This window comes from Pan troglodytes, chromosome 20 (assembly GCF_028858775.2).
Source record: "Pan troglodytes isolate AG18354 chromosome 20, NHGRI_mPanTro3-v2.0_pri, whole genome shotgun sequence".
In the NCBI taxonomy this organism is placed as follows: domain Eukaryota; kingdom Metazoa; phylum Chordata; class Mammalia; order Primates; family Hominidae; genus Pan; species Pan troglodytes.
The window spans coordinates 51,354,909-51,377,009 of NC_072418.2; the positions used below are offsets into that span (position 1 = coordinate 51,354,909).

Below are 22,101 nucleotides of genomic sequence, written 5' to 3' on the forward strand. Positions count from 1 at the left end.
TGGACATGGTGGTGAACACCTGCAATCCCAGCTACTCAGGAGGCTGAGGCAGGAGAATTGCTTGAACCAGGAGGCGGAGGTTGCAGTGAGCGAAGATCATGCCACTGCACTCCAGCCTGGGTGACAGAGCAAGACTCTGTCTCAAAAAACAAAACAAAAACAAAAACAAACAAAATATTAGCCAAGCATGGTGGTGCATGTCTATAATCCCAGCTACTTGGGAGGCTGAGGCAGGAGAATCACTTGAACCCAGGAAGTGGAGGTGGCAGTGAGCCAAGATCATACCACTGCACTCCAGCCTGGGCGACAGAGCAAGACTCTGTCTCAAAAAAAAAAAAAAAAAAAAAAAAAAAAAAGACCAGCCTGGGAAAAATAGTGAAACCCCATCTCTACTTTAAAAAAGAAGGAAAGAAAAGGGGACTCTAGGGCCTCAACACCAAGCGGAAAGAGAGTCTGGAACCTTATCCTGGGGGGCACTGGGCAGCCAAGGGGAGGGTGCTGAGCAGGGAAGGGGTATATTCGTGTTTTTGAGACCTTGGAGGTAAAAGAAGAGAGATTCCAGCTGGGGGCTGGGGCTGGTCTGCAGAAAGGGGACTTTCTCTGCCTTCCGCTGCCAAGGTCCAGCCCAGGCCCCAGCATGTCCCCTTTCCCTCCTCCTGGGCAGGTACTTCATGAACATCACGTGGGATAACCGGGATTACTCCTTCAATGAGGACGGCTTCCTAGTGAACCCCTCCCTGGTGGTCATCTCCCTCACCAGAGACAGGACGTGGGAGGTGGTGAGTCGTAGCCCAGACCTCAGGCATGGCAGAGGGTGTGGACTCCTGCATCCTGGCAGAGGCGGGGCTTGAGGTCGTGGACTAAGAGGGAGGAGGGGACAAGGAGCCTGGACTCCTGGGTCCTGGGATCTGAAGGTGGGAGGGGCTCCTGGGTCTTGGAAGAAGCTGCTACCCACACACCTAGGTCTGAGGGAAGAGGATACACCGGGAAGTCTCCCCAGGAAGCCTAACTCTCTTTCCCTTTGCCCAAGGTGGGCAGCTGGGAGCAGCAGACGCTCCGCCTCAAGTACCCACTGTGGTCCCGCTATGGTCGCTTCCTGCAGCCAGTGGACGACACGCAGCACCTCACGGTGGCCACGCTGGAGGAAAGGCCGTTTGTCATCGTGGAGCCTGCAGACCCCATCAGCGGCACCTGCATCCGAGACTCCGTCCCCTGCCGGAGCCAGCTCAACCGAACCCACAGGTGACAGCTCGGGATCCAGGAGTTCCGGCTCCAAAACCCTCCTCCCGTGAAGCCCAGTAGTCTGGGCCCCCAGCCCCCTCCTCCCTTGGGACCCAGGACCCACAAAGCCCTCCAGCTTGGTGACCTTAGGCAAACCTCAGAATTCTTTGAGCCTGAGTTTCCCCTGAAAGCGCTAACCATAGTTTTAGCTGCCGCGTATCCCTTCCTCCATATCCTCTCTTCATGAGAGAGTCTAAGGAGGGGGTCCCCAAACTCCCCAAGCCTGGTCACTGCCCGCAGCCCTCCACCGGATGCCCCCCGCCCGGAAAAGCGCTGCTGCAAGGGTTTCTGCATCGACATTCTGAAGCGGCTGGCGCATACCATCGGCTTCAGCTACGACCTCTACCTGGTCACCAATGGCAAGCACGGAAAGAAGATCGATGGCGTCTGGAACGGCATGATCGGGGAGGTGAGGGGGCGGACGGGAGGCGGGGAATCTTCGGGGCGGAGTCGAGAGGCGGGCACAGCCGGGCGTGGTAGCTCACGCCTGTAATCCCAGTACTTTGGGAAGCCGAGGCGGGCGAATTGCCTGAGCTCAGGGGTTCGAGACCAGTTTGGGCAAAACGGTGAAACCCCGTCTCTACTAAAATGCAAAAAATTAGCCGTGCGTGGTGGCGGGCGCCTGTAATCCCAGCTACTCGGGAGGCTGAGGCGGGAGAATTGCTTGAACACGGGAGGCGGAGTTGCAGTAAGCGGAGATCGCGCCACTGCACTCCAGCCTGGGCACAGAGTGAGACTCAGTCTCAAAAAATAATAATAAAAAAAAAAGAGGTCGGCACCCTGGGGCAGGGGCGCGGCCAAATTGAGGAAACACCTGATTGGGGCCTGGGGCGGGGTCGCGGCAGGGACATGCCTTGGAACAGGGGGCGGGGTCAGGAGGTGTCGGGGGCGGGGTTTGGAGGAGGGACTTTGGAGCAGAGGAGGCGGGGCTAGGAGGGTGGGACTCCTAAAGGGGGCGACTGGGAGAAGGGACTTGGGGCTCTGGGGGCGGCGCTAGGAGGGTGGGACTCCTAGGGGAAGGGGGCGGGGCTGGGAAGAAGGACTTTGGGGCAGAGGAGGCTTGGCTAGGAGGGTGGGACTCCTAGGGGAAGGGGGCAGGGCTGGGAGGAGGGACTTTGGGGCAGTGGAGGCGGGGCTAGGAGGGTGGGACTCCTAGGGGAAGGGGGCAGGGCTGGGAGGAGGGACTTTGGGGCAGTGGAGGCGGGGCTAGGAGGGTGGGACTCCTAGGGGAAGGGGGCAGGGCTGGGAGGAGGGACTTTGGGGCAGTGGAGGCGGGGCTAGGAGGGTGGGACTCCTAGGGGAAGGGGGCAGGGCTGGGAGGAGGGACTTTGGGGCAGTGGAGGCGGGGCTAGGAGGGTGGGACTCCTAGGGGGAGGGGGCGGGGCTGGGAGGAGGGACTTTGGGGCAGAGGAGGAGGGGCCAGGAGGGTGGGAATCTAGGGGAAGAGGGTGGGGCTGGGAAGATCTGGACCAAGGCCTTGAGGTCTTGCTGGGAGCAGCGGGGTAGGACGCGGGCTACCAATTCCCAATCTTGTTCCCCATCTCTCACCTCCGCCCTTCCCTGCCCCACTCTTCGTCCCCCTCCTCACCCACCTCGCAATCCCTCTTGGCCCCTTCCCTCACCCTGTCACTGGTCTGCTCCCGGGGCCCGTCTCTGCTCGCCGTCCGTGTCAGTCTGTCCGCTTGAGCCGGGTTCCCCCGCCCACTCCTCATCGCCCCCACCCCAGGTGTTCTACCAGCGCGCAGACATGGCCATCGGCTCCCTCACCATCAACGAGGAGCGCTCCGAGATCGTGGACTTCTCCGTCCCCTTCGTGGAGACCGGCATCAGCGTCATGGTGGCGCGCAGCAATGGCACGGTGTCCCCCTCGGCCTTCCTCGGTAATCTGGGGCCCTGGGACAGGGAGCTAGCCCTAGGCAAAGTAGCTGTCCCCAACCGTGTGGGCCCTGGGATCAGAAAACCTGGGTTCCCGGTATCATCGGTACTTGAACCCGCTGTGCAACTTCGGTGAAGTGACATCATTTCTGAACCTCAGTTTCCTAATCTACAAGATGGAAGAAATAATTTCTCTACCCAGAAGACATTTCATCAAGAGACTAAAGAAGCTTGAGCTCAGGAGCCTTCTCTTGCACTGCAGCTTCCAAGCCCTGCACCTGGTTTTGTATTCATAAGGTTGAATTATTTTTTCTCAAAGAGAGCCCTCCAAATTGTGCAAGCTTCAGGCCCCACAAAACCCAAGTGTTTTCCTGTACTAGGTATGAGATGAAGAGAACAAATTAGCATGGTACCAATACCTTGTAAGCACTTAAGTCACCATCAGTGTTTACTGAGCATCTACTATGTGCCAGGCGGTGGGCTCCACACTGGGAACACAGTGGCAAATGAGGAAGACACAAATCCCTGTCCAGTAGGATCTCTCAGCCTTGTGAAGGAGGCAGAAGATAAACTTCTACTTCTCTCTCTCTCTCTCTTTTTTTTTTTTTTTTTTTTCAGACAGAGTCTCACTCTGTCGCCCAGGCTGGAATGCAGTGGCACCATCTCGGCTCACTGCAACCTCAACCTGCCTCTCAGGTTTAAGCGATTCTCCTGCCTCAGCCTGCCAAGTAACTGGGATCACAGGCACGCACCACCACGCCTGGCCAATTTTTGTATTTTTAGTAGAGACGGGGTTTCACCATGGTGGCCAGGCTAATCTCAAACTCCTGACCTCAGGTGATCTGCCCACCTCAGCCTCCCAAAATGCTGGAATTACAGGCGTGAGCCACTGCACCCGGACAAGGGTTTTAACTACAGAAGATGGTGTGGGGATATATAATCAGATTTAGGTTTTTAAAATATCCAGCTCTGTGTAATCCCAGCTACTCCGGAGGCTGAGGTGTAAGGATGGCTTGAACCCAGGAGGCAGAGGTTGCAGTGAGCCAAGATGGCACCACCGCACTCCAGCCTGGATGACAGAGCCAGACCCTATCTCAAAAAAAGAAAAAAGAAAAAAATCCCACTCTGTGGAAGCAAGTGGCTGGCGGGGATGCTACTGCAAGGTTTATGCCAGAGACAGAGTGGGGGTGTGCAATAGGAAGGTGACAGCAGACAGATGCAGGGTGTGGTTAAGAGAGCTGCCCACCAGATGGGCTGGTGGCTTTGAGATGGATTGGGTAGAGGGACCATTGCTGAGCTGGAGAAGCGTACATCGGCCAAGGGCAACAGTGCTTGTCAGTTCCCACTTGCTCTCTGAAGTGTGAGCAAAGCTCCTGGGAGAGGGGAGGGGCTGGAAGAAGAGCCATCCCTTCCTTTGTGTTTTGTTTTCTGTTTATTTCGCCCAATGGTGTCTCCTGTGGCCTCCCCTTTGCACCAAGGTCTCTGCAGGGCACACTGAGAAGCACCACGTGGGGCCCCTGCTTGCAGGCAGCACACTGCAGAGGAGTGACAAGGTCCTATTTATGCCCCACCAAGTTGCCCAGCAGAGGTGACAGGCGTGTCCCCAGCTGCCGCAGTGACAGTCCAGGGTGCTGACCTTGCTGTGACAGGGGCAGTCCTGACAGCTCACACTTGGCCCTGGAAAGTTGAATCACCTGGTCCTAATCTCAATGAAATGGTGATTTGGGTTTATTGTTGGTGAGCTCCCAGGGGCTAAACACAGTTATCGAATGTGAGGAGGGGACACATGAAGGGGAGGTTGTCTAATGGACAGGGCAGGGTGTTAACTCTAGCAGGGACACCTAGGAGACAAGGAAGAGAGGGTGTCGCTGATTCAGGCACCTGCGAGTTCTTTTTTTTTTTTTTTTTTTGAGACAGAGTCTTGCTCTGTCACCCAGGCTGGAGTGCAGTGGCACAATCTCAGCTCACTGTAACCTCCACCTCCTGGGTTCAAGCAATTCTCCTGCCTCAGCCTACTGAGTAGCTGGGACTACAGGCGCCCACCACGACACCCAGCTAATTTTGTATTTTTAGTAGAGATGGGGTTTCCCCATGTTGGCCAGGCTGGTCTTGAACTCCTGACCTTAGGTGATCCTCCCACCTCGGCCTCCCAAAGTGCTGGGATTACAGGCGTGAACCACCACACCCAGCCACCTGTGAGTTTTGAGTAAAGCATGGGTGCTTGAGAGAGTGATCAGGACAGAAAGGAGAGTGTGACAAGGCTGAGTGGCAGGGACTTTGTCCTGGGGGTGCTAGGGAGCCTGGGGAGGGCTGTAAGCAGGGGAGGGGCCAGGTCCTCTCTGTGCTGTGTGGGGGATGGGCTGTAGGGGACAGATGGGAGCTCAGGAGGCTGGGGAAATGGTTGGTGGGAGGAGATGAGGCCTGAGCCCTGTTGGCCATGAGAATGGAGAGGAGAGGCCCAAGTAGCATCAGGGGCAGGAGCGTGGGGCTGGATACTGACAGGCTGTGGCCAGCGAGGGAGAGGGAGGGAGGAAGGGAGGACGGCAAATGAGGTTTGGGCCTGTGACTGGTGGATGGTGGGGCTCCCATCATGAGGAGCGTGGGAGCTGGTCTGGGCTCAGCATGGGACATGATGAATGGCCTGAGGAGATGGCTGGGGTAGGTGGAGGCTTGGGCCTGTGACTCAGGAAACATTCAGGAGACAATTTCTATTTGGTGGCTGAAACCACAGAAATGCCTGCGATGGCTCTCTTTGAGAATGGCTGCCTCCTAGGGGTCTGGGTGGGCCATAAGACTATCTTGGAGATGGAGAAGCAGAGATAGGGCCAGAATAGGATGGGGTCAGATCTGGGCTGCACTTTGTTCCCTGCTGGTAGTACCCTAGGGTTTTTTTTCTTCCTTTTTTTTTTTTTTTTGTAGAGACAGGGAGTTCAAGGCCAGTCTGGTCTTGAACTCCAGGCGTCAAGTGATCCTCCTGCCTCAGCCTCCCAAAGTTCTGGGAGTACAGGCGTGAGGCACCGCCCCAGCCTGATCCCCGAGTCTTTTGCTTGGCTGAACCATAACCACGCACTCCCTTGTCACCAGAGCCCTACAGCCCCGCCGTGTGGGTGATGATGTTCGTCATGTGCCTCACTGTGGTCGCCGTCACTGTTTTCATCTTCGAGTACCTCAGTCCTGTTGGCTACAACCGCAGCCTGGCCACGGGCAAGCGTGAGTCCCCCTTCCTCCATCCCCCGCCTCGGAGATCCCGAACCACAGAGACAGAGAACTACATTTCCCAGCAGCCCCTGGGGGGGCGGTCAAGCTAGGGCCTCTCGGGAGGTGCCAGATGCCTTGATGGCCACTGGGAATTGTAGTTCTTTCTTTTTTTTTTTTTTTCCCCTCCCTTATTGAGAAGGGATTTGGGGTCCATGTCCACGTCCTGGCCCCCTGCAGGCCCTGGCGGCTCAACCTTCACCATTGGGAAATCCATCTGGCTGCTCTGGGCCCTGGTGTTCAATAATTCGGTGCCCGTGGAGAACCCCCGGGGAACCACCAGCAAAATCATGGTGCTGGTGTGGGCCTTCTTCGCCGTCATCTTCCTCGCCAGCTACACAGCCAACCTGGCCGCCTTCATGATCCAGGAGGAGTACGTGGATACTGTGTCTGGGCTCAGTGACCGCAAGGTGTGTGTGGGCCCAGGGCTGGGCTGGAGCTGGGGCTGGGGCTGGAGGTCACAGGGCTTGTCATGTGGTAGATTAGAGGGGATTCTTGCGGGGGGCGGGGGTGAGAGGGGTGGGGGGAGGGCGGGAAGGGGTCTCTTCCCAAGGAGAATTCCAGAATGGTAGAATGGAATGTTGTGGATGGAGAAAGAACACGGTTCACGATGAGCTATTTAAGATATTCCTAGGGAAGAGGGTGTCCCTGAATGTTCTAGGGGCAGTTGTGTCAAATGGGATATTCTAGAACCAGTGCTTCTCTCAAACTGTGAGGAAGGATTAATTTTTGAAACTTCTAAGGCTGGGCGCGGTGGCTCACGCCTGTAATCCCAGCACGTTGGGAGGCCAAGGCGGGCGGATCACGAGGTCAGGAGATCGAGACCATCCTGGCTAACACGGTGAAACCCCGTCTCTTCTAAAAGTACAAAAAATTAGCCGGGCGTGGTGACGGGCACCTGTAGTCCCAGCTACCCGAGAGGCTGAGGCAGGAGAATGGCGTGAACCCAGGAGGCGGAGCTTGCAGTGAGCCGAGATCGCCCCACTGCACTCCAGCCAGCGCGACAGAGTTAGACTCCGTCTCAAAAAACCAAAAAACTTCTAGTCCATTGCAGACAATGCTTTTGTAAAATTCAACGGAAATGAATTATTAGAAAAGTAAAATAAGATCTAAAACCAAGACAGACAAAAGTCAAACCTGGCCAGGAACGGTGGCTCACGCCTGTAATCCCAGCACTTTGGGAGGCCGAGGTGGGTGGATCACCTGAGGTCAGGAGTTCGAGACCAGCCTGGCCAACATAGTGAAACCTCGTCTCTAATAAAAATACAAAAATTAGCCAGGCGTGGTAGTGGGTGCCTGTAGTCCCAGCTACTCGGGAGGCTGAGGCAGGAGAATCGCTTGAACCCGGGAGGCGGAGGTTACAGTGAGCCATGATTATGCCACAAATAGAACTGATTCCTAGCCTGGGTGACAGAGCGAGACTCTGCCTCAAAAAAAAGCCAAACTCACATTTTTATTTATTAGATTCAACAGACGAAAAAGGATTCTGTCAAATCACTCTAAATGCTCACTCCCTCCATTCCTGTACACATCTCACTGCAATCACCGTTTGTTGAGGGACTGGTGGTTTGCAGAGCATACTTTGAGACTAAAGTGATTAACTAGCTGGGTGTCATGACCTATTAGAGGTTTGAGAAATCAGTTTGATGGGTTGCAATAAGCATTTTTTAATGGAATGGAGTAGAATAGAATAGTTGCCTGCATCTTATGTATAAGTTTGGTTTTACAAAACTTGTTTTAGTTGGCTGGGCGCGGTGGCTTATGCCTGTAATCCCAGCACTTTGGGAGGCCAAGGCGGGCGGATCACCTGAGGTTGGTAGTTCGAGACCAGCCTGACCAACATGGAGAAACCCCATCTCTACTAAAAATACAAAACTGGCTGGGCATGCTGGTGTGTGCCTGTAATCCCAGCTACTCGGGAGGCTGAGGCAGGAGAATCAGTTGAACCTGGGAGGCGGAGGTTGCAGTGAGCTGACATTGTGCCATTGCACTCCAGCCTGGGCAACAAGAGCAAGACTCCGTTTAAAAAAAAAGTGAACTATTTCCGAACGGATTGGTAAATAGCAACAGCCCCCAGCTCCTGCCATGCCAGCCTCTACCCCCAGGACCTCCCGCGATTCAGTAAGTGAAGACTTAACACCTGGCACATCAGGGGCCTCAGGGAGGCTTCTCGTGAACTTTTGGATCACGTGTCTGCAACCGTGTATGCTGGGTGGGAGTGGAAAAGCATTCCCTAATGTAGTGAGCGAGTGTTGAGAAATATTGAACACTCCTGGGACTGGGGTGTCTGCCAGATAGCGGGTGTGTCTCAGAACGGGTGATTTGTGTTAGGGATGTCCCTGCGGAGGGTGCCCTAATCACTCCCCGTTCTGCCCCAGTTCCAGAGGCCCCAGGAGCAGTACCCGCCCCTGAAGTTTGGGACCGTGCCCAACGGCTCCACGGAGAAGAACATCCGCAGCAACTATCCCGACATGCACAGCTACATGGTGCGCTACAACCAGCCCCGCGTAGAGGAAGCGCTCACTCAGCTCAAGGCAGGGTCAGCGCAGACTCGGGCCGGGGGTGGGGGTGGGGCCGCTGGGGACCTGAGGATGCTCAAAGATGGCAAGGGGTCCAGGTTCATTCATTCAGTCACAGAGGTCAGCCCTGGGTGGGTCAGCTTGGAGGGCGGAGGTCACCGAGGGTGGAAGTGGACTCCTCCTCCCAGGAGCAGGCTCCTTGGGATATTTTCTGGGATGCAGTAGTTCTGGATTCTGGGGTGAGACTGATGGGGCTCAAATCTTTGCTCTTCCCCTTCTTGGCTTTGTGACCTTGGGCAAGTTACTCAGCCTTTCTGAACCTCTGTTTCCTCCTCTGTAAAATGAGGATAACAAGAGTATCCCCACTGTAATGATCATAAGGTTGTTACAAGAATTATACTAGTAAGCCGGGCACGGTGGCTCATGCCTGTAATCCCAGCACTTTCAGAGGCCAAGGCAGGCGGATCACAAGGTCAGGAGATCGAGACCATCCTGGCCAACATGGTGAAACCTGGTCTCTACAAAAAATACAAAAATTAGCTGGGCGTGGTGGCACGCGCCTGTAGTCCCAGATACTTGGGAGGCTGAGGCAGGAGAATCGCTTGAACCTGGGAGTCGGAGGTTGCAGTGAGCCGAGATCATGCCACTGCACTCCAGCCTGGCAACAGAGCGAGACTCCGTCTCAAAAAAAAAAAAAAAAGAATTAAACTAGTTAATCCACTCAGAACATTTATTTATTTATTTAGAACAGTGCCCGGTGCACTATAGGTGTTTGCTGATATTATCATTATCATTAGACCTGAACTCACTGGAATCAATGCTTAGATTGTGTTTCTTATCTTTTTACATCCCTTTCCCAAATCATAGGAATGAAGTTAAATTCAGAGGCCAGGCACGGTAGCTCACGCCTATAATCCCAGCACTTTGTGAGGCAGAGATGGGCAGATCACTTCAGGTCAGGAGTTGGAGACCACCTGGCCAACATAGTGAAACCCCATCTCTACTTAAAATACAAAAATTAGGCTGGGTGCGGCAACAGGCTCTTGGGAGGCCGAGACGGGCAGATCATTTGAGGTCAGGAGTTTGAGAACAGCCTGGCCAACATGATGAAACCTTGTCTCTACTTAAAATACAAAAATTAGCCGGGCGTGGTGGTGGGCGCCTGTAATCTCAGCTGCTTGGGAGGCTGAGGCAGGAGGATCACTTGAATGCAGGAGGCGGAGGTTGCAGTGAGCCGAGACTGTGCCATTGCACTCCAGCCTGGGCAACAGAGACAGACTCCGTCTCAAAAAGAAAACAATACAAAAAAAGTTGAGTTCAGGCCCCAAAGTGCAGCCCACGAATACAACAAGGCTGAGCACAGTAACTCTCTCCCCGTCCTGCATTTACTCAGTCCTTCCGTGTGCATTTTTCTTATCCTCTGCTCTACGCTAAGCAGTGAACAAATAGACCCGATTCCTAGGTCTAGAGGTGGGAAATGAACAATAAACATGCAAACAGAAAAATCAAGATCTCTTCAGAAAGTGATGGTGAGCTAGAGGGCGGCAGGGCTGGGATATTTTCACCAGGGTGTTCAGGGTGGGCTTCTCGGAGGAGGTGACATTTGTGCAGAGCCCTGCAGGAGGTGAAAGAGCTAGCCAGGTGGACTTCCGGAAGCAGAGCCTTCAGGCGGAGGGAACAAGTGTGCAAAGGGCCTGAGGAAGGTGCAGTGTTGGTTTACTGGAGGAACAGCAAGAAGGCCAGTGTGGTTGAAGGGCAAGGAGCTGAGGTGAGAGAGTAGATGAGGGGAGGATTCTGGGCATGAGGCCAAGGTCAGGGCTGGACTTTATGCTAAAGGCGGTGAGAAGCCTTGAGGTGTGGAGACTTTACATAAGGAAGGGTATGATCTGATTTCTGTTTTTGTTTGTTTTGAGACAGGATCTCACTCTGTTGCCCAGGCTGGAGTGCAGTAGTTCGATCTCAGCTCACTGCAACCTCCGCCTTCCCTGGGTTCAAGCAATTCTCCCACCTCAGCCTCCTGAGTAGCTGGGATTACAGGCGTGCACTACTATGCCTGGCTAATTTTTGTATTTTTGGTAGAGATGAGGTTTCACCATGTTGGTCAGGCTGGTCTTGAACTCCTGACATGAGGTGATCTGCCTGCCTCAGCCTCCCAAAGTGCTGGGATTAGAGGCGTGAGCCACCATGCCTGGCTTAAAAAAATTTCTAATGCCCAATGCAGTGGCTCACACCTGTAATCCTAAAGCTTTGTGAGGCCAAGGTGAGAGGATCACTTAAGACCAGGAGTTCAAGACCAGCCTGTGAAACATAGTGAGACCCCCTTGACTCACAAAAAAAAAAAAATTTTTTTTTTTTGAGATAGAGTCTCGCTCTGTCGCCCCGGTTGGAGTGCAGTGGCACGAACTCGGCTCACTACAACTGCTGCCTCCCAGGTTTAAGCGATTCTCCTGACTCAGCCTCCCAAGGAGCTGGGACTACAGGCGCCTGCCACCATACCCGGCTAAGTTTTGTATTTTTAGTAGAGACGGGGTTTCGCCATGTTGGTCAGGCTGGTCTGGAACTACTGACCTCAGGTGATCCGCCTGCCTCAGCCTCCCAAAGTGCTGGGATTACAGGCGTGAGCCACCGCACCCGGCTAACAAAAAAATTTTTAAATTAGCCAGGCGTCATGGCGCGCACCTGTAGTCCCAACTACTTGGGAGGCTAAGGTCGAAGGATCACTTGAGCCCAGGGGATGGAGGCTGCAGTGAGCTATGATTGCACCACTACACTCTAGCCTGGATAACAGAGCAAGACCCTATCTCCAAAAAAAAGAAAAAAAGAAAAATTTAAGAGCACCAGCTTCATGCCAGGTATAGTTCGTGCACTGGATAACAACAGTTAACAAAATAGGTCAGTTCCCTACATCAGCTAGGAGTGCTTTAACAGACAGAGGTTTCTTTATCTCTCACAACAGGAAGTCCACGGCTGGCATGATAGCTTAAAAGTACCATTAACAATCTGAAATCTGCCTGTAATCCCAGCATTTTGGTAGACTGAGGTGGGCGGCCTGGCCAACATGGTGAAATCCCATCTCTATTAAAAATACAAAAAATTAGCTGGGTGTGGTGGCGTGCACCTGTAATCCCAGCTACTGGGAGGCTGAGGCAGGAGAATCGCTTGAACCTGGGAGATGGAGGTTGCGGTTAGCCGAGATTGTGCCTGCACTCTGGCCCGGGCAACAAGAGCGACACTCCGTCTAAAAAAAAAAAAAATGGGGCCCAGAACAACACCGCCTTGCCTGAGGCCTAAAGTAGGTATTGAATTTGTAGAATTATAGACAGAGATGTTAAGACACAGCACAGGACGGGAAAAATAAATTTTTTACACTGCACATTCATCCATCCATTCATTACTTTCAAGAAGTACTTACCAAGTACCTTTGATGTGTTCAGCTCTGTGACAGATGCCTAGGTCCCTGGTAACTTGAAGCTTCCCTTCTAGTGGAGGGAGGTGGAAAACACACAGATGTTATAAATTCTACCCCTTAAAGTATATCAGATCTTGAAACAGGGAGTTTCTCTCTGGCCATCTTTCTGTCCAGCTCTGTTTGCTTCCAAGTTGCACTCCATCTAATTCCCTTCTCTCTGGAAGACGGTTTTCTACATCTCCCCATAGGATGCCCCATGGTCTGGGAGTTCCTAACAACATCCTGGGGATGCTTAACAGCAGTGAGTTTAGAACCAGATGGAGGCCGGGCCCAGAGGCTCACGCTTACAATCCCAGCACTTTGGGAGGCTGAGGCGCATCACTTAAGGTCAGGAGTTCAAGACTAGCCTGGCCAACTTGGCGAAACCCCGTCTCTACTAAAAATACAAAAATTAGCCAGGTGTGGTGGTGTGTGCCTGTAATCCCAGCTACTCCGTAGGCTGAGGCGGGAGAATTGCTTAAATCCGGGAGGTGGAGGCTGCAGTGAGCTGAGATCGCGCCACTGCACTCCAGCATGGGCGACAAAGCAAGACTCTGTATCAAAAAAAAAAAAAAAAGAACCAGAAGGTCCTGGGTTCCAGTGGGAGCTACACCCCTTACTTACTCCTGAGCCCGAATTTCCGACTCCCTATTACGGGGTCAACAATCCCTCCTGTCCATCAAGTGGCTCTGGGAAAAGGTTCCGTGCCACAGCCCCACATACTGAGGATCTGATTGGCCCAGCTAGGGGTCAAGTGTCCATGCCAGGACCAATCAGCAGCATGGTGGGGTGGGGCGTGGTCATGTGGTTCCCCAGCTGAGTCTTCCGCATTCGAAGGTGCGAGGACCCTGTGGGCAGGTAAAGCCTTACATTTGTCTCTAATCACCCTTCTTTCACCAGCCTCCTGCCTTCTCGTCCGCTTTGAAGCGTGATGGGCCCCTCAGCCCTCTTCCCAGGGCTCCCCCATCTGGAGAGCCCCCTTGTGCCCGGCACCTGTAGTCTTCCTTCACATTCCCCTGCCTGGGGAATGAAGTTTTTCCTTCCTCAATTCCCTTTTCTCCCTTTCATTAAACGATTTGTTTGCCAACACTTGGTTATTGTCAAAATGAATAACTGTCCCTCCCTCTTCCTTGATGTCAGTGGTTTGAGGGGTTTCCTTCTGTCTTTCTAGAGCAGAGCAGGGGAACGGCCTGCATCATTTACAATTTTCTAGTAGCCACACTGAAATTTATTTTATGATTTCTTTTTTTTTTTTGAGATGGCGTCTCATTCTCACCCAGGCTGTGGTGCAGTGGTGCGATCTTGGCTCACTGCAACCTCCGCCTCCCGGGTTCAAGCAATTCTCCCTCAGCCTCCCCGAGTAGCTGGGATTACAAGCATGTGCCACGATGCCTGGTGAGGCCTGGCTCACACCTGTAATCCCAGCACTTTGGGAGGCCAAGGCAGGTGGATCCCTTGAGGTCAGGAGTTCGAGACCAGCCTGACCAATATGGTGAAACCCTGTCTCTACTAAAAATTCAAAAATTAGCTGGGTGTGGTGGCGGGTACTTGTAATCCCAGCTACTCGGGAAGCTGAGGCAGGAGAATCGCTTGAACCTGGGAGGTGGAGGTTGTAGTGAGCTGAGATCCAGCCACTGCACTCCAGCCTGGGCGACAAAACGAGACTTCATCTCAACAACAACAACAACAAAAAGTAGGTGAAATTACTTTTTTTTTTTTTTTTTGAGACGGAGTCTCACTCTGTTGCCCAGGCTGGAGTGCAGTGGCACAATCTCGGCTCACTGCAAGCGCCGCCTCCCGGGTTCACGCCATTCTCCTGCCTCAGCCTCCCGAGTAGCTGGGACTACAGGCGCCCACCACCACGCCCAGCTAATTTTTTGTATTTTTAATAGAGACGGGGTTTCACCGTGTTAGCCAGGATGGTCTCGATCTCCTGACCTCGTGATCCACCCGCCTCAGCCTCCCAAAGTGCTGGGATTACAGGCGTGAGCCACCGCGCCTGGCTGGAAATTACTTTTAATAATATATTTTACCTAACTATGTCCAAAATATTATTTTGACACGTAATCAGTATAAACATGGGTGAGACCGTTTACATAATTTTTTTCCCCACACGCTGTCTTTGATATCAGTGGCATTTTACACTCACAGCACATCTAGGTTCAGAGTGACCACATTTCAAGTGATCCACAGCCCTAGTGGCGTGTCACTGCTGCACTGGACCGCCCAGGTCGACATCACCCAAATGCAAAAAGTTTCCTAGTCAACATAATGAACAGAAAATATAAAAGGGCGCTGGCCGCCCCCCAGGACCCTGGGACTTTTTCACTTCCTTACTCACCCAGAGCATTCTCCCCAGCCAGCCTGCTGACTCATCTCTCCCCCTTCCCCCTTCTTCCGTTTTCTTCTCGCCAGCCCTTCCCTCCAGGAAGGACCCTGAGAATTCCAGATTCTCTCTTCTCTCTCTCTCTCTCTCACACAAAACAGGGTGCCTTTCCAGGCTGCCACCTCCCACCTCTGCTTCACTTGCGCCTTCCTCAGAAGGCAGGGATGGCTGCAAACAGAATCACTTTCCTCTTTTACCCCTTCAGGGATACCTCACATTGCCAGCCTGCTCAGTCCTTGCAGTGGGAGAGCAAGAATTCAGAGACTCTCGGTGGGCGGGCGGGGGGGATCCCATTTTCTTTTTTTGAGATGGAGTCTCGCTCTGTTGCCCAGGCTGGAGTGCAGTGCTGCAATCTCGGCTCACTGCAACCTCCACTTCCCGGGTTCAAGCGATTCTCCTGCCTCAGCCTCCCGAGTATTTGGGATTACAGGCATATACCACCATCCCTGGCTAATTTTTCTATTTTTAGTAGGCATGTGATTTCACTATGTTGGCCAGGCTGGTCTTGAACTCCTAACCTTAAGTGATTCACCTGCTTCGGCCTCCCAAAGTGCTGGGATTACAGGCGTGAGCCACCGTATCCAGCGGATGGCACTTTCCAAATCTACTTGGTTCCCAAGTTTTGGATAGCAAGTGGTGAGAATGTGACTAGCAAGACAGACCAGCCCCATCTCTCAAAATGAACCTAAATCTGTCCCCGCCTTGAGTTCAGAGAAAGCAGGATACCTGTATTTTTTTTTCCCATACAAATGTCAGCCACATCACCAGCCTTTAATAAGTAAAAATAGCTGAGGCCTCATCCCGTGTCTTTTTATAGATATTTTTCATCTTTTTCTTATTGAGATATATACATAGATACAGTGAGGTACAGTGAGGTACAGTGAGGTACAAAAAGCATGCAACTCATTATTTATACATTCATAGACATCCATGTGACCAGGTCCAGATTTAAGGTATGGTGAATTTCCCGGCTTCTCATAAAGCTTCCCCTGCCCCTCCAGTCACCATAGAATATCATATAATTAGTTTTGCCTGATTTTGAACGTCCTCTAAACAGAATCAAACAGTGCATATAATACCTTCCTGTCTGGCTTATTTTCCTCAGTGTTATCACCAGATTGTTCCTTCATTGCTGAATACCGTTGAGTATACCATTATATAAATATACCATAATTCTTTCATTCTACTGCTGGTGGACATTCAGGTTATTGCCAGTGTTTGGCCATTATGAATATTGCTTTTTTTCTTTTCTCTTCTTTCTTTTTTTTTTTTTTTCTGAAACAGAGTCTCTCTCTATCGCCCAGGCTGGAGTGCAGTTGCGCGATCTCGGCTCACTGCAATCTCCGTCTCCCGGGTTTGAGCGATTCTCCTGCCTCAGCCTCCCAAGTAGCTGGAATTACAGGCGCCTGCCACCACGCCCAGCTAATTTTTGTATGTTTAGTAGACATGGGGTTTCACCATCTTGGCCAGACCGGCCTCAAACTCCTGACCTCAGGTGATCCAACCGCCTTGGCCTCCAAAAGAGCTGGGATTACAGGCATGAGCCATCATGCCTAGCTGAATATTCCCTTTTTTAAACATGTGTAATTGCCTCTTTTTTTTTATTTTTTATTTTTATTTATTTATTTTTTTTTTCAGACAGAGTTTTCCTCTGTTGCCCAGACTGGAGTCCAGTGGTGCAATCTCTGCTCACTGCAACCTCCACCTCCCAGGTTCAGGCGATTCTCCTGCCTCAGTCTCCTGAGCAGGTGGGATTACAGGCACACACCACCATGCCTGGCTAATTTTTGTATTTTTAGTAAAGACGGGTTCTCACCATGTTGGCCAGGCTGGTCTCAAATTCCTGACCTCAAGTGATCTGCCCACCTCGGACTCCCAAAGTGCTGGGATTACAGGCGTGAGCCACCACACCTTGGCCCATTATGAATATTCTACTATGAACATTCTTGTACAAGTGTTTGGGGGACATACACATTCCTTTTCCTTGGTTGTATTCCCATAGGTGGAACTACCCGGTTATAGGGAGAGTATGCTTAGCTATAACAGATACTGTCAGACATCTTCCAAAACGGTTAGGCGCAGTGGCTCACGCCTGTAATCCCAGCACTTTGGGAGGCTGAGGCAGGCAGGTCACTTGAAGTCAGGAGTTCGAGACCAGCCTGGCCAACATGGCGAAACCCTGTCTCTACAAAAAAATACAAAAATTAGCCAGGTGTGCTGGCAGGCACCTGTAATCCCAGCTACTCAGGAGGCTGAGGTAGGAGAACTGCATGAGCCCTGGAGGCAGAGGTTGCAGTGAGCCAAGACCACACCACTGCACTCCAGCCTGGGTGACAGAGTGAGACTCCCTCTCAAAACAACAAAACAAAACAAAACAACAACAACAAAAATCCAAAGTGGTTGTACCAATTTACACTCTCATCAGCAATGCAAGAGAGTTCTACTTGTTCCATATCCTTCTTGCCTCCTTGCCAGGGCTTGGGATCATTCCTACATCTTCTTTTCTTTTTTTTTTTTTGAGACAGAGTCTCACTCTGTTGTCCAGGCTGGAGTGCAGTGGCGCGATCTCGGCTCACTACAACCTCCGCCTCCTGGGTTCAAGCAATTCTCTGCCTCAGCCTCCCGAGTAGCTGGGATTACAGGCATCTGCCACTACGCCCGGGTAATTTTTGTATTTTTAGTAGAGATGGGGTTTCACCATCTTGGCCAGGTTGGTCTTGAACTCTTGACTTTGTGATCCACCCGTCTCGGCCTCCCAAAGTGCTGGGATTACAGGCGTGAGCCACCCTCCTTGGTCTACTCCTGTATCTTTTTAATTTACTTTGATGTTTATTATATATCAAGTCCTGTTCTAACTAATTTAAGTTCACAATTAGTTTGCAAAAAATTAATCAAATCAATGTTTTGATTCATAGTCCTGGCATCCTCTTGGCTCCTTCAGAGGGCTGTGAGGGAAGGATCTGTCCAGGCCTCTCTCTCCTTGGCTCTTGACTCTTCATCCCTGTATCTCTTCCCATCATCTTCCCTCTGTTTGTGTCTCTGTGGCCAAGTTCTTTTTTTTTTTTTTTTTTTGAGATGGAGTGTTGCCCAGGCTGGAGTGCAGTGACATGATCTCGGCTCACTGCAACCTCTGCCCTCTGGGTTCAAGTGATTCTCCTGCCTCAGCCTCCTTAGTAGCTGGTATTATAGGCATCCGCCACCACACCTGGCTAATTTTTGTATTTTTAGCAGAGATGGGTTTTTGCCATGTTGGCCAGGCTGGTCTCGAATTCCTGACCTCAGGTGATATACCCACCTCAGCTTCCCAAAGTGCTGGGATTACAGGTGTGAACCACCGAACCCAGCCAAGTTCCCCCCCAACCCCCGCTTTTTTTTTTTTTTTTTTTATTGAGACGGACTTTCACTCTTGTTGCCCCGGCTGGAGTGCAATGGCACAATCTCGGTTCACTGCAACCTCCACCTCCCGGGTTCCAGTGATTCTCCTGCCTCAGCCTCCCTCCTGTAGCTGAGATTACAGGAGTGTGCCACCAAGCCCCGCTAATTTTTGTATTTTTAGTAGAGACGGAGTTTCACCATATTGCTCAGGCTGGTCTCAAACTCCCATCCTCAGGTGATCCGCCTGCCACGGCCTCCCAAAGTGCTTGGATTACAGGCGTGAGCCACTGCGCCCGGCCCAAGTTCCCCTTTTTATAAGGACACTAGTCATACTGGATTAGAGCCCACCTTAATGATCTCATTTTAACTGGATTCCCTCTGTAGAGGCCCTATATACAAATAAGGTCGCGTTCTGAAGTACTAGGGGCTAGGACTTCAATATGTGAATTTGGGGAGGGAACACAACTAAACCCTTAAGACCTCATAAAAAAATCTTCGGTGGGTATTATTGGAAACATGAGGAACAGCAAGCTTCTTGCATCTGCTAAGTGGCAGAACTAGGACTGGAACCCTGGCAGCCCAGTTCTACAGCCCAGGTTCTCACCACTAGGCTATATTGCCTCACATGTGCACTGAGTAACCCAGAATCACTCCTTTTGTCCCCCTCCCTAGAAGCTTCATGATTCACAAAGGACACCCCTGTGTTTCTCATCGTCACCTCTTGCTCTAATTTCCTGCTTCTGCTGAATTCTTGTTCCCCAGTATCCCTTGTTACTTTTTCTTTTTTTTCTAATTTTTAGTTCTATATTTATCAGAGTTCTCCATCCACATAGTTTGGAGAGTCAGATACAAGAATTTCAGTTTAGTTTAGTTTGGTTTGGGAGTCAAGGTCGCACTCTGTCACCCAGGCTGGAGTGCAGTGGCACAATCACAGCTCATTGCAGCCTCAAGCTCCTGGGATCAAGTGATCCTCCTGCCTTAGCCTCCCAAGCAGCTGGGACTACAGGTGTGCACCCCCACATCTGATTAATTTTATTTTATTTATTTATTTTTTTTGAGATGGAGTCTTGCTTTGTCACCCAGGCTGGAGTGCAGTGGCGTGATCTTGGCTCACTGCAACCTCTGCCTCCTGGGTTCAAGTGATTCTCCTGCCTCAGCCTCCTGAGTACTTGGGATTACAGAAGCCTGCCACCACGCCCAGCTAACTTTTGTATTTTCAATAGAGACAGGGTTTCGCCATGTTGGCCAGGCTGGTCTCGAACTCCTGACCTAGGTAACATGCCCACCTCGGCCTCCCAAAGTGCTGGGATTACAGGCATGAGCCACCGGGTCCGGCCTAATTTTAATTTTTTAATGTGTGTGTGTGTGTGTGTGTGTGTGTGTGTGTGTGTGTGTGTGTGTGTAGAGATGGGGTTCTCACTATGTTGCTTAGGCTGGTCTTGAATTCCCGGGCTCAAGTGATCCTCCTGCCTCAGCCTCCCAAAGCACCAGGATTACGGGCACGAGCCACTGTGCCTGGAAAGAATTTTATCTTTAAGGAAAAAAATGGCACCCTCCATTTCTCTCAGCCCAGAGGAATCTACTTTCACCTTGTTTATTGTATCACTTTGTGATTTATCTCCCTATCTCTAAATACCATGTTTGTATGACTACCTCTTGATTTTTCAATTTTAGGCATTTTTCCATCCGCTTCTCACTATGGAAGACATACTCATACTCTTATTTAAATCAATTCAGCCTCCCACATTGTGACTCTGACAGATGAATATTCAGTGTTTACATGTTATGACTATGTAAATGCTCTCACAGCTGCCACAGTAGTAAACCGTGATTACTTTCCTCTCCTACACAATTCTGTTTTTCTTTCTTTTTTTTCTTGAGACAGGGTCTCACTATGTTGCCCAGGCTGGAGTGCAGTGGCGTGATCTTGGCTCACTGCAATCTGTGCCTCCCAGGTTCAAGTGATTCTCCTGCCTCAGCCTCCCGATTAGCTGGACTACAGGAGTGCGCCACTGCGCCTGGCTAATTTTGGTATTTTTAGTAGAGGTGGGGTTTCACCATGTTGGCCAGGCTGGTCTCAAACTCCTGACCTCAAGTGATTGGCCTGCCTCAGCCTCCCAAAGTGCTACGATTACAGGTGGGAGCCACAGCTCCCAGCTGATATGGGGTTTCACCATGTTGGCCAGGCTGGTCTCAAACTCCTGAGCTCAAGGGATCTGCCCACCTCAGCCTCCCAAAGTGTTGGGATTACAGGTGTGAGCCACCATGCCTGGTCTATTTTTCTTGAGGTTAGTAACTGTCTTTTTTCTTTTTCTTTCCTTTTTCAGTTGCTTCATGGCTGAGTTTTCTTTGTGGTTAACTAATTCAAACCCAAATTATCTGTTTACTGTCTAAATCTCTTCTTAGTATGTTCAGAAGTATATTAATATACTTAATATGTTAGAAGTATCAGATACTCTGTTAATTTCTTTTTTCTTTTTTTTTTTTTTGAGACAGGGTGTCTCTCTGTCACTCAGGCTGGAGCACAGTGGCACGATCTTGGCTCACTGCAGCCTCTGCCTCCTGGGTTCAAGCGATTCTCATGCCTCAGCCTCCCAAATAGCTGGGATTACAGTCGTGCACCACCACGCCCAGCTAATTTTTGTATTTTTTGTAAAGTGGGGTTTTGCCATGTTGAAGAGCTTGGTCTCAAATTCCTGGCCTCAAGTAATCTGTTCACCTCGGCCTCCCAAGTGCTGGGATTACAGGTGTGAGCCACTGTGCCTGGCCTTGTCAATTTCATCTTATTGAAGAAGTTGCTCTTATGGCCTTCTGGCCTGCTCCAGCCTGGGCATAGCCGCCATCTTGGGATCACCTTTCACCTTCATCCCTTCATCTCTGGTTTGGATCCTGTTGTAGCACAAATTCTAACTCTTTCTGGGTTTTGCTTCCTTGTTCTTTTGAGCTTCCTGACAGAGGCACATAGCGGGTATATTTTTGGAGACATTGCAAATCTGAAAAGTCTTTTTTCTGTCCTTGTACTTGATGGACAGTCGGGCTGGGTATAGAATTCTGGATTAGAGCTCATTTTCCTTCAGAATTTGGAAGAGTCACTCTATTGTTTTCTAATATCCAGTGCTACTGTAGAGAAATCCAAGATCATTCTGATTCCTATGCCTTTGTATGTAACCTGTTGTTTCTTTTCCTTGTCCTTGGTGGACTGACATTTATCAGTGACATGCCTTGATCTGTTTCCCTTTTTTTTTTTTTTTTTGAGACAGAGTTTCACTCTTGTTGCCCAGGCTGGAGTGCAATGGCACGATCTCAGCTCACTGCAACCTCCACCTCCCAGGTACAAGCAATTCTCCTGTCTCAGCCTCCCAAGCAGCTCCGATTACAGGCATGTGGCACCATGCCCAGCTAATTTCTTTGTATTTAGTAGAGATGGGGTTTCACCATGTTAGTCAGGCTGGTTGCAAACTTCTGACCTCAGGTGATCCACCCACCCCAGCCTCCCAAAGTGCTGGGATTATAGGTGTGTGCCACCGCGCCCGGCCTGTTTTCCTTTCTTTTATTTTTTATTTTTATTTTTTTTGAGACAGAGTCTTGCTCTGTCACCAGGCTGAAGTGCAGTGGCGTGATCTTGGCTTACTGCAACCTCTGCCTCCCGGGTTCAAGCCATTCTCCTGCCTCAGCCTCCCGAGTAGCTGGGACTACAGGTGCCCACCACCAAGCCCAGCTAATTTTTGTATTTTTAGTAGAGACGGGGTTTCACCGTGTTGGCCAGGATGGTCTCGATCTCCTGACCTTGTGATCCGCCTGCCTCAGCCTCCCAAAGTGCTGGGATTACAGGCGTGAGCCACCACACCCGGCCTTCTTTTTCTTTCTTTTTTTTTTTTTTTTTAGAGGCAGGTTCTCATTATGTTTTCCAGGTTGGTCTTGAACTCCTGGGCTCAAGCAATCCTCCTGCCTTGGCTTCCCCA

At 51.2% G+C, this 22,101-nt stretch overlaps 1 protein-coding gene across 3 annotated transcripts in view; it reads left to right on the forward strand.

Moving 5' to 3' along the window:
* GRIN2D (glutamate ionotropic receptor NMDA type subunit 2D) overlaps positions 1-22,101 on the forward strand; it is a 53,963-nt gene that overhangs the window by 19,247 nt on the left and 12,615 nt on the right. For all 3 annotated transcript variants that reach the window (XM_054673686.2, XM_024351520.2, XM_054673687.1), the window contains 7 exons: positions 665-779; positions 1,031-1,242; positions 1,522-1,690; positions 3,008-3,161; positions 6,241-6,366; positions 6,592-6,821; positions 8,790-8,950. In XM_054673686.2, the coding sequence (XP_054529661.1) occupies positions 665-779; positions 1,031-1,242; positions 1,522-1,690; positions 3,008-3,161; positions 6,241-6,366; positions 6,592-6,821; positions 8,790-8,950 (1,167 nt within the window). The remainder of the gene's footprint in view (positions 1-664; positions 780-1,030; positions 1,243-1,521; positions 1,691-3,007; positions 3,162-6,240; positions 6,367-6,591; positions 6,822-8,789; positions 8,951-22,101) is intronic.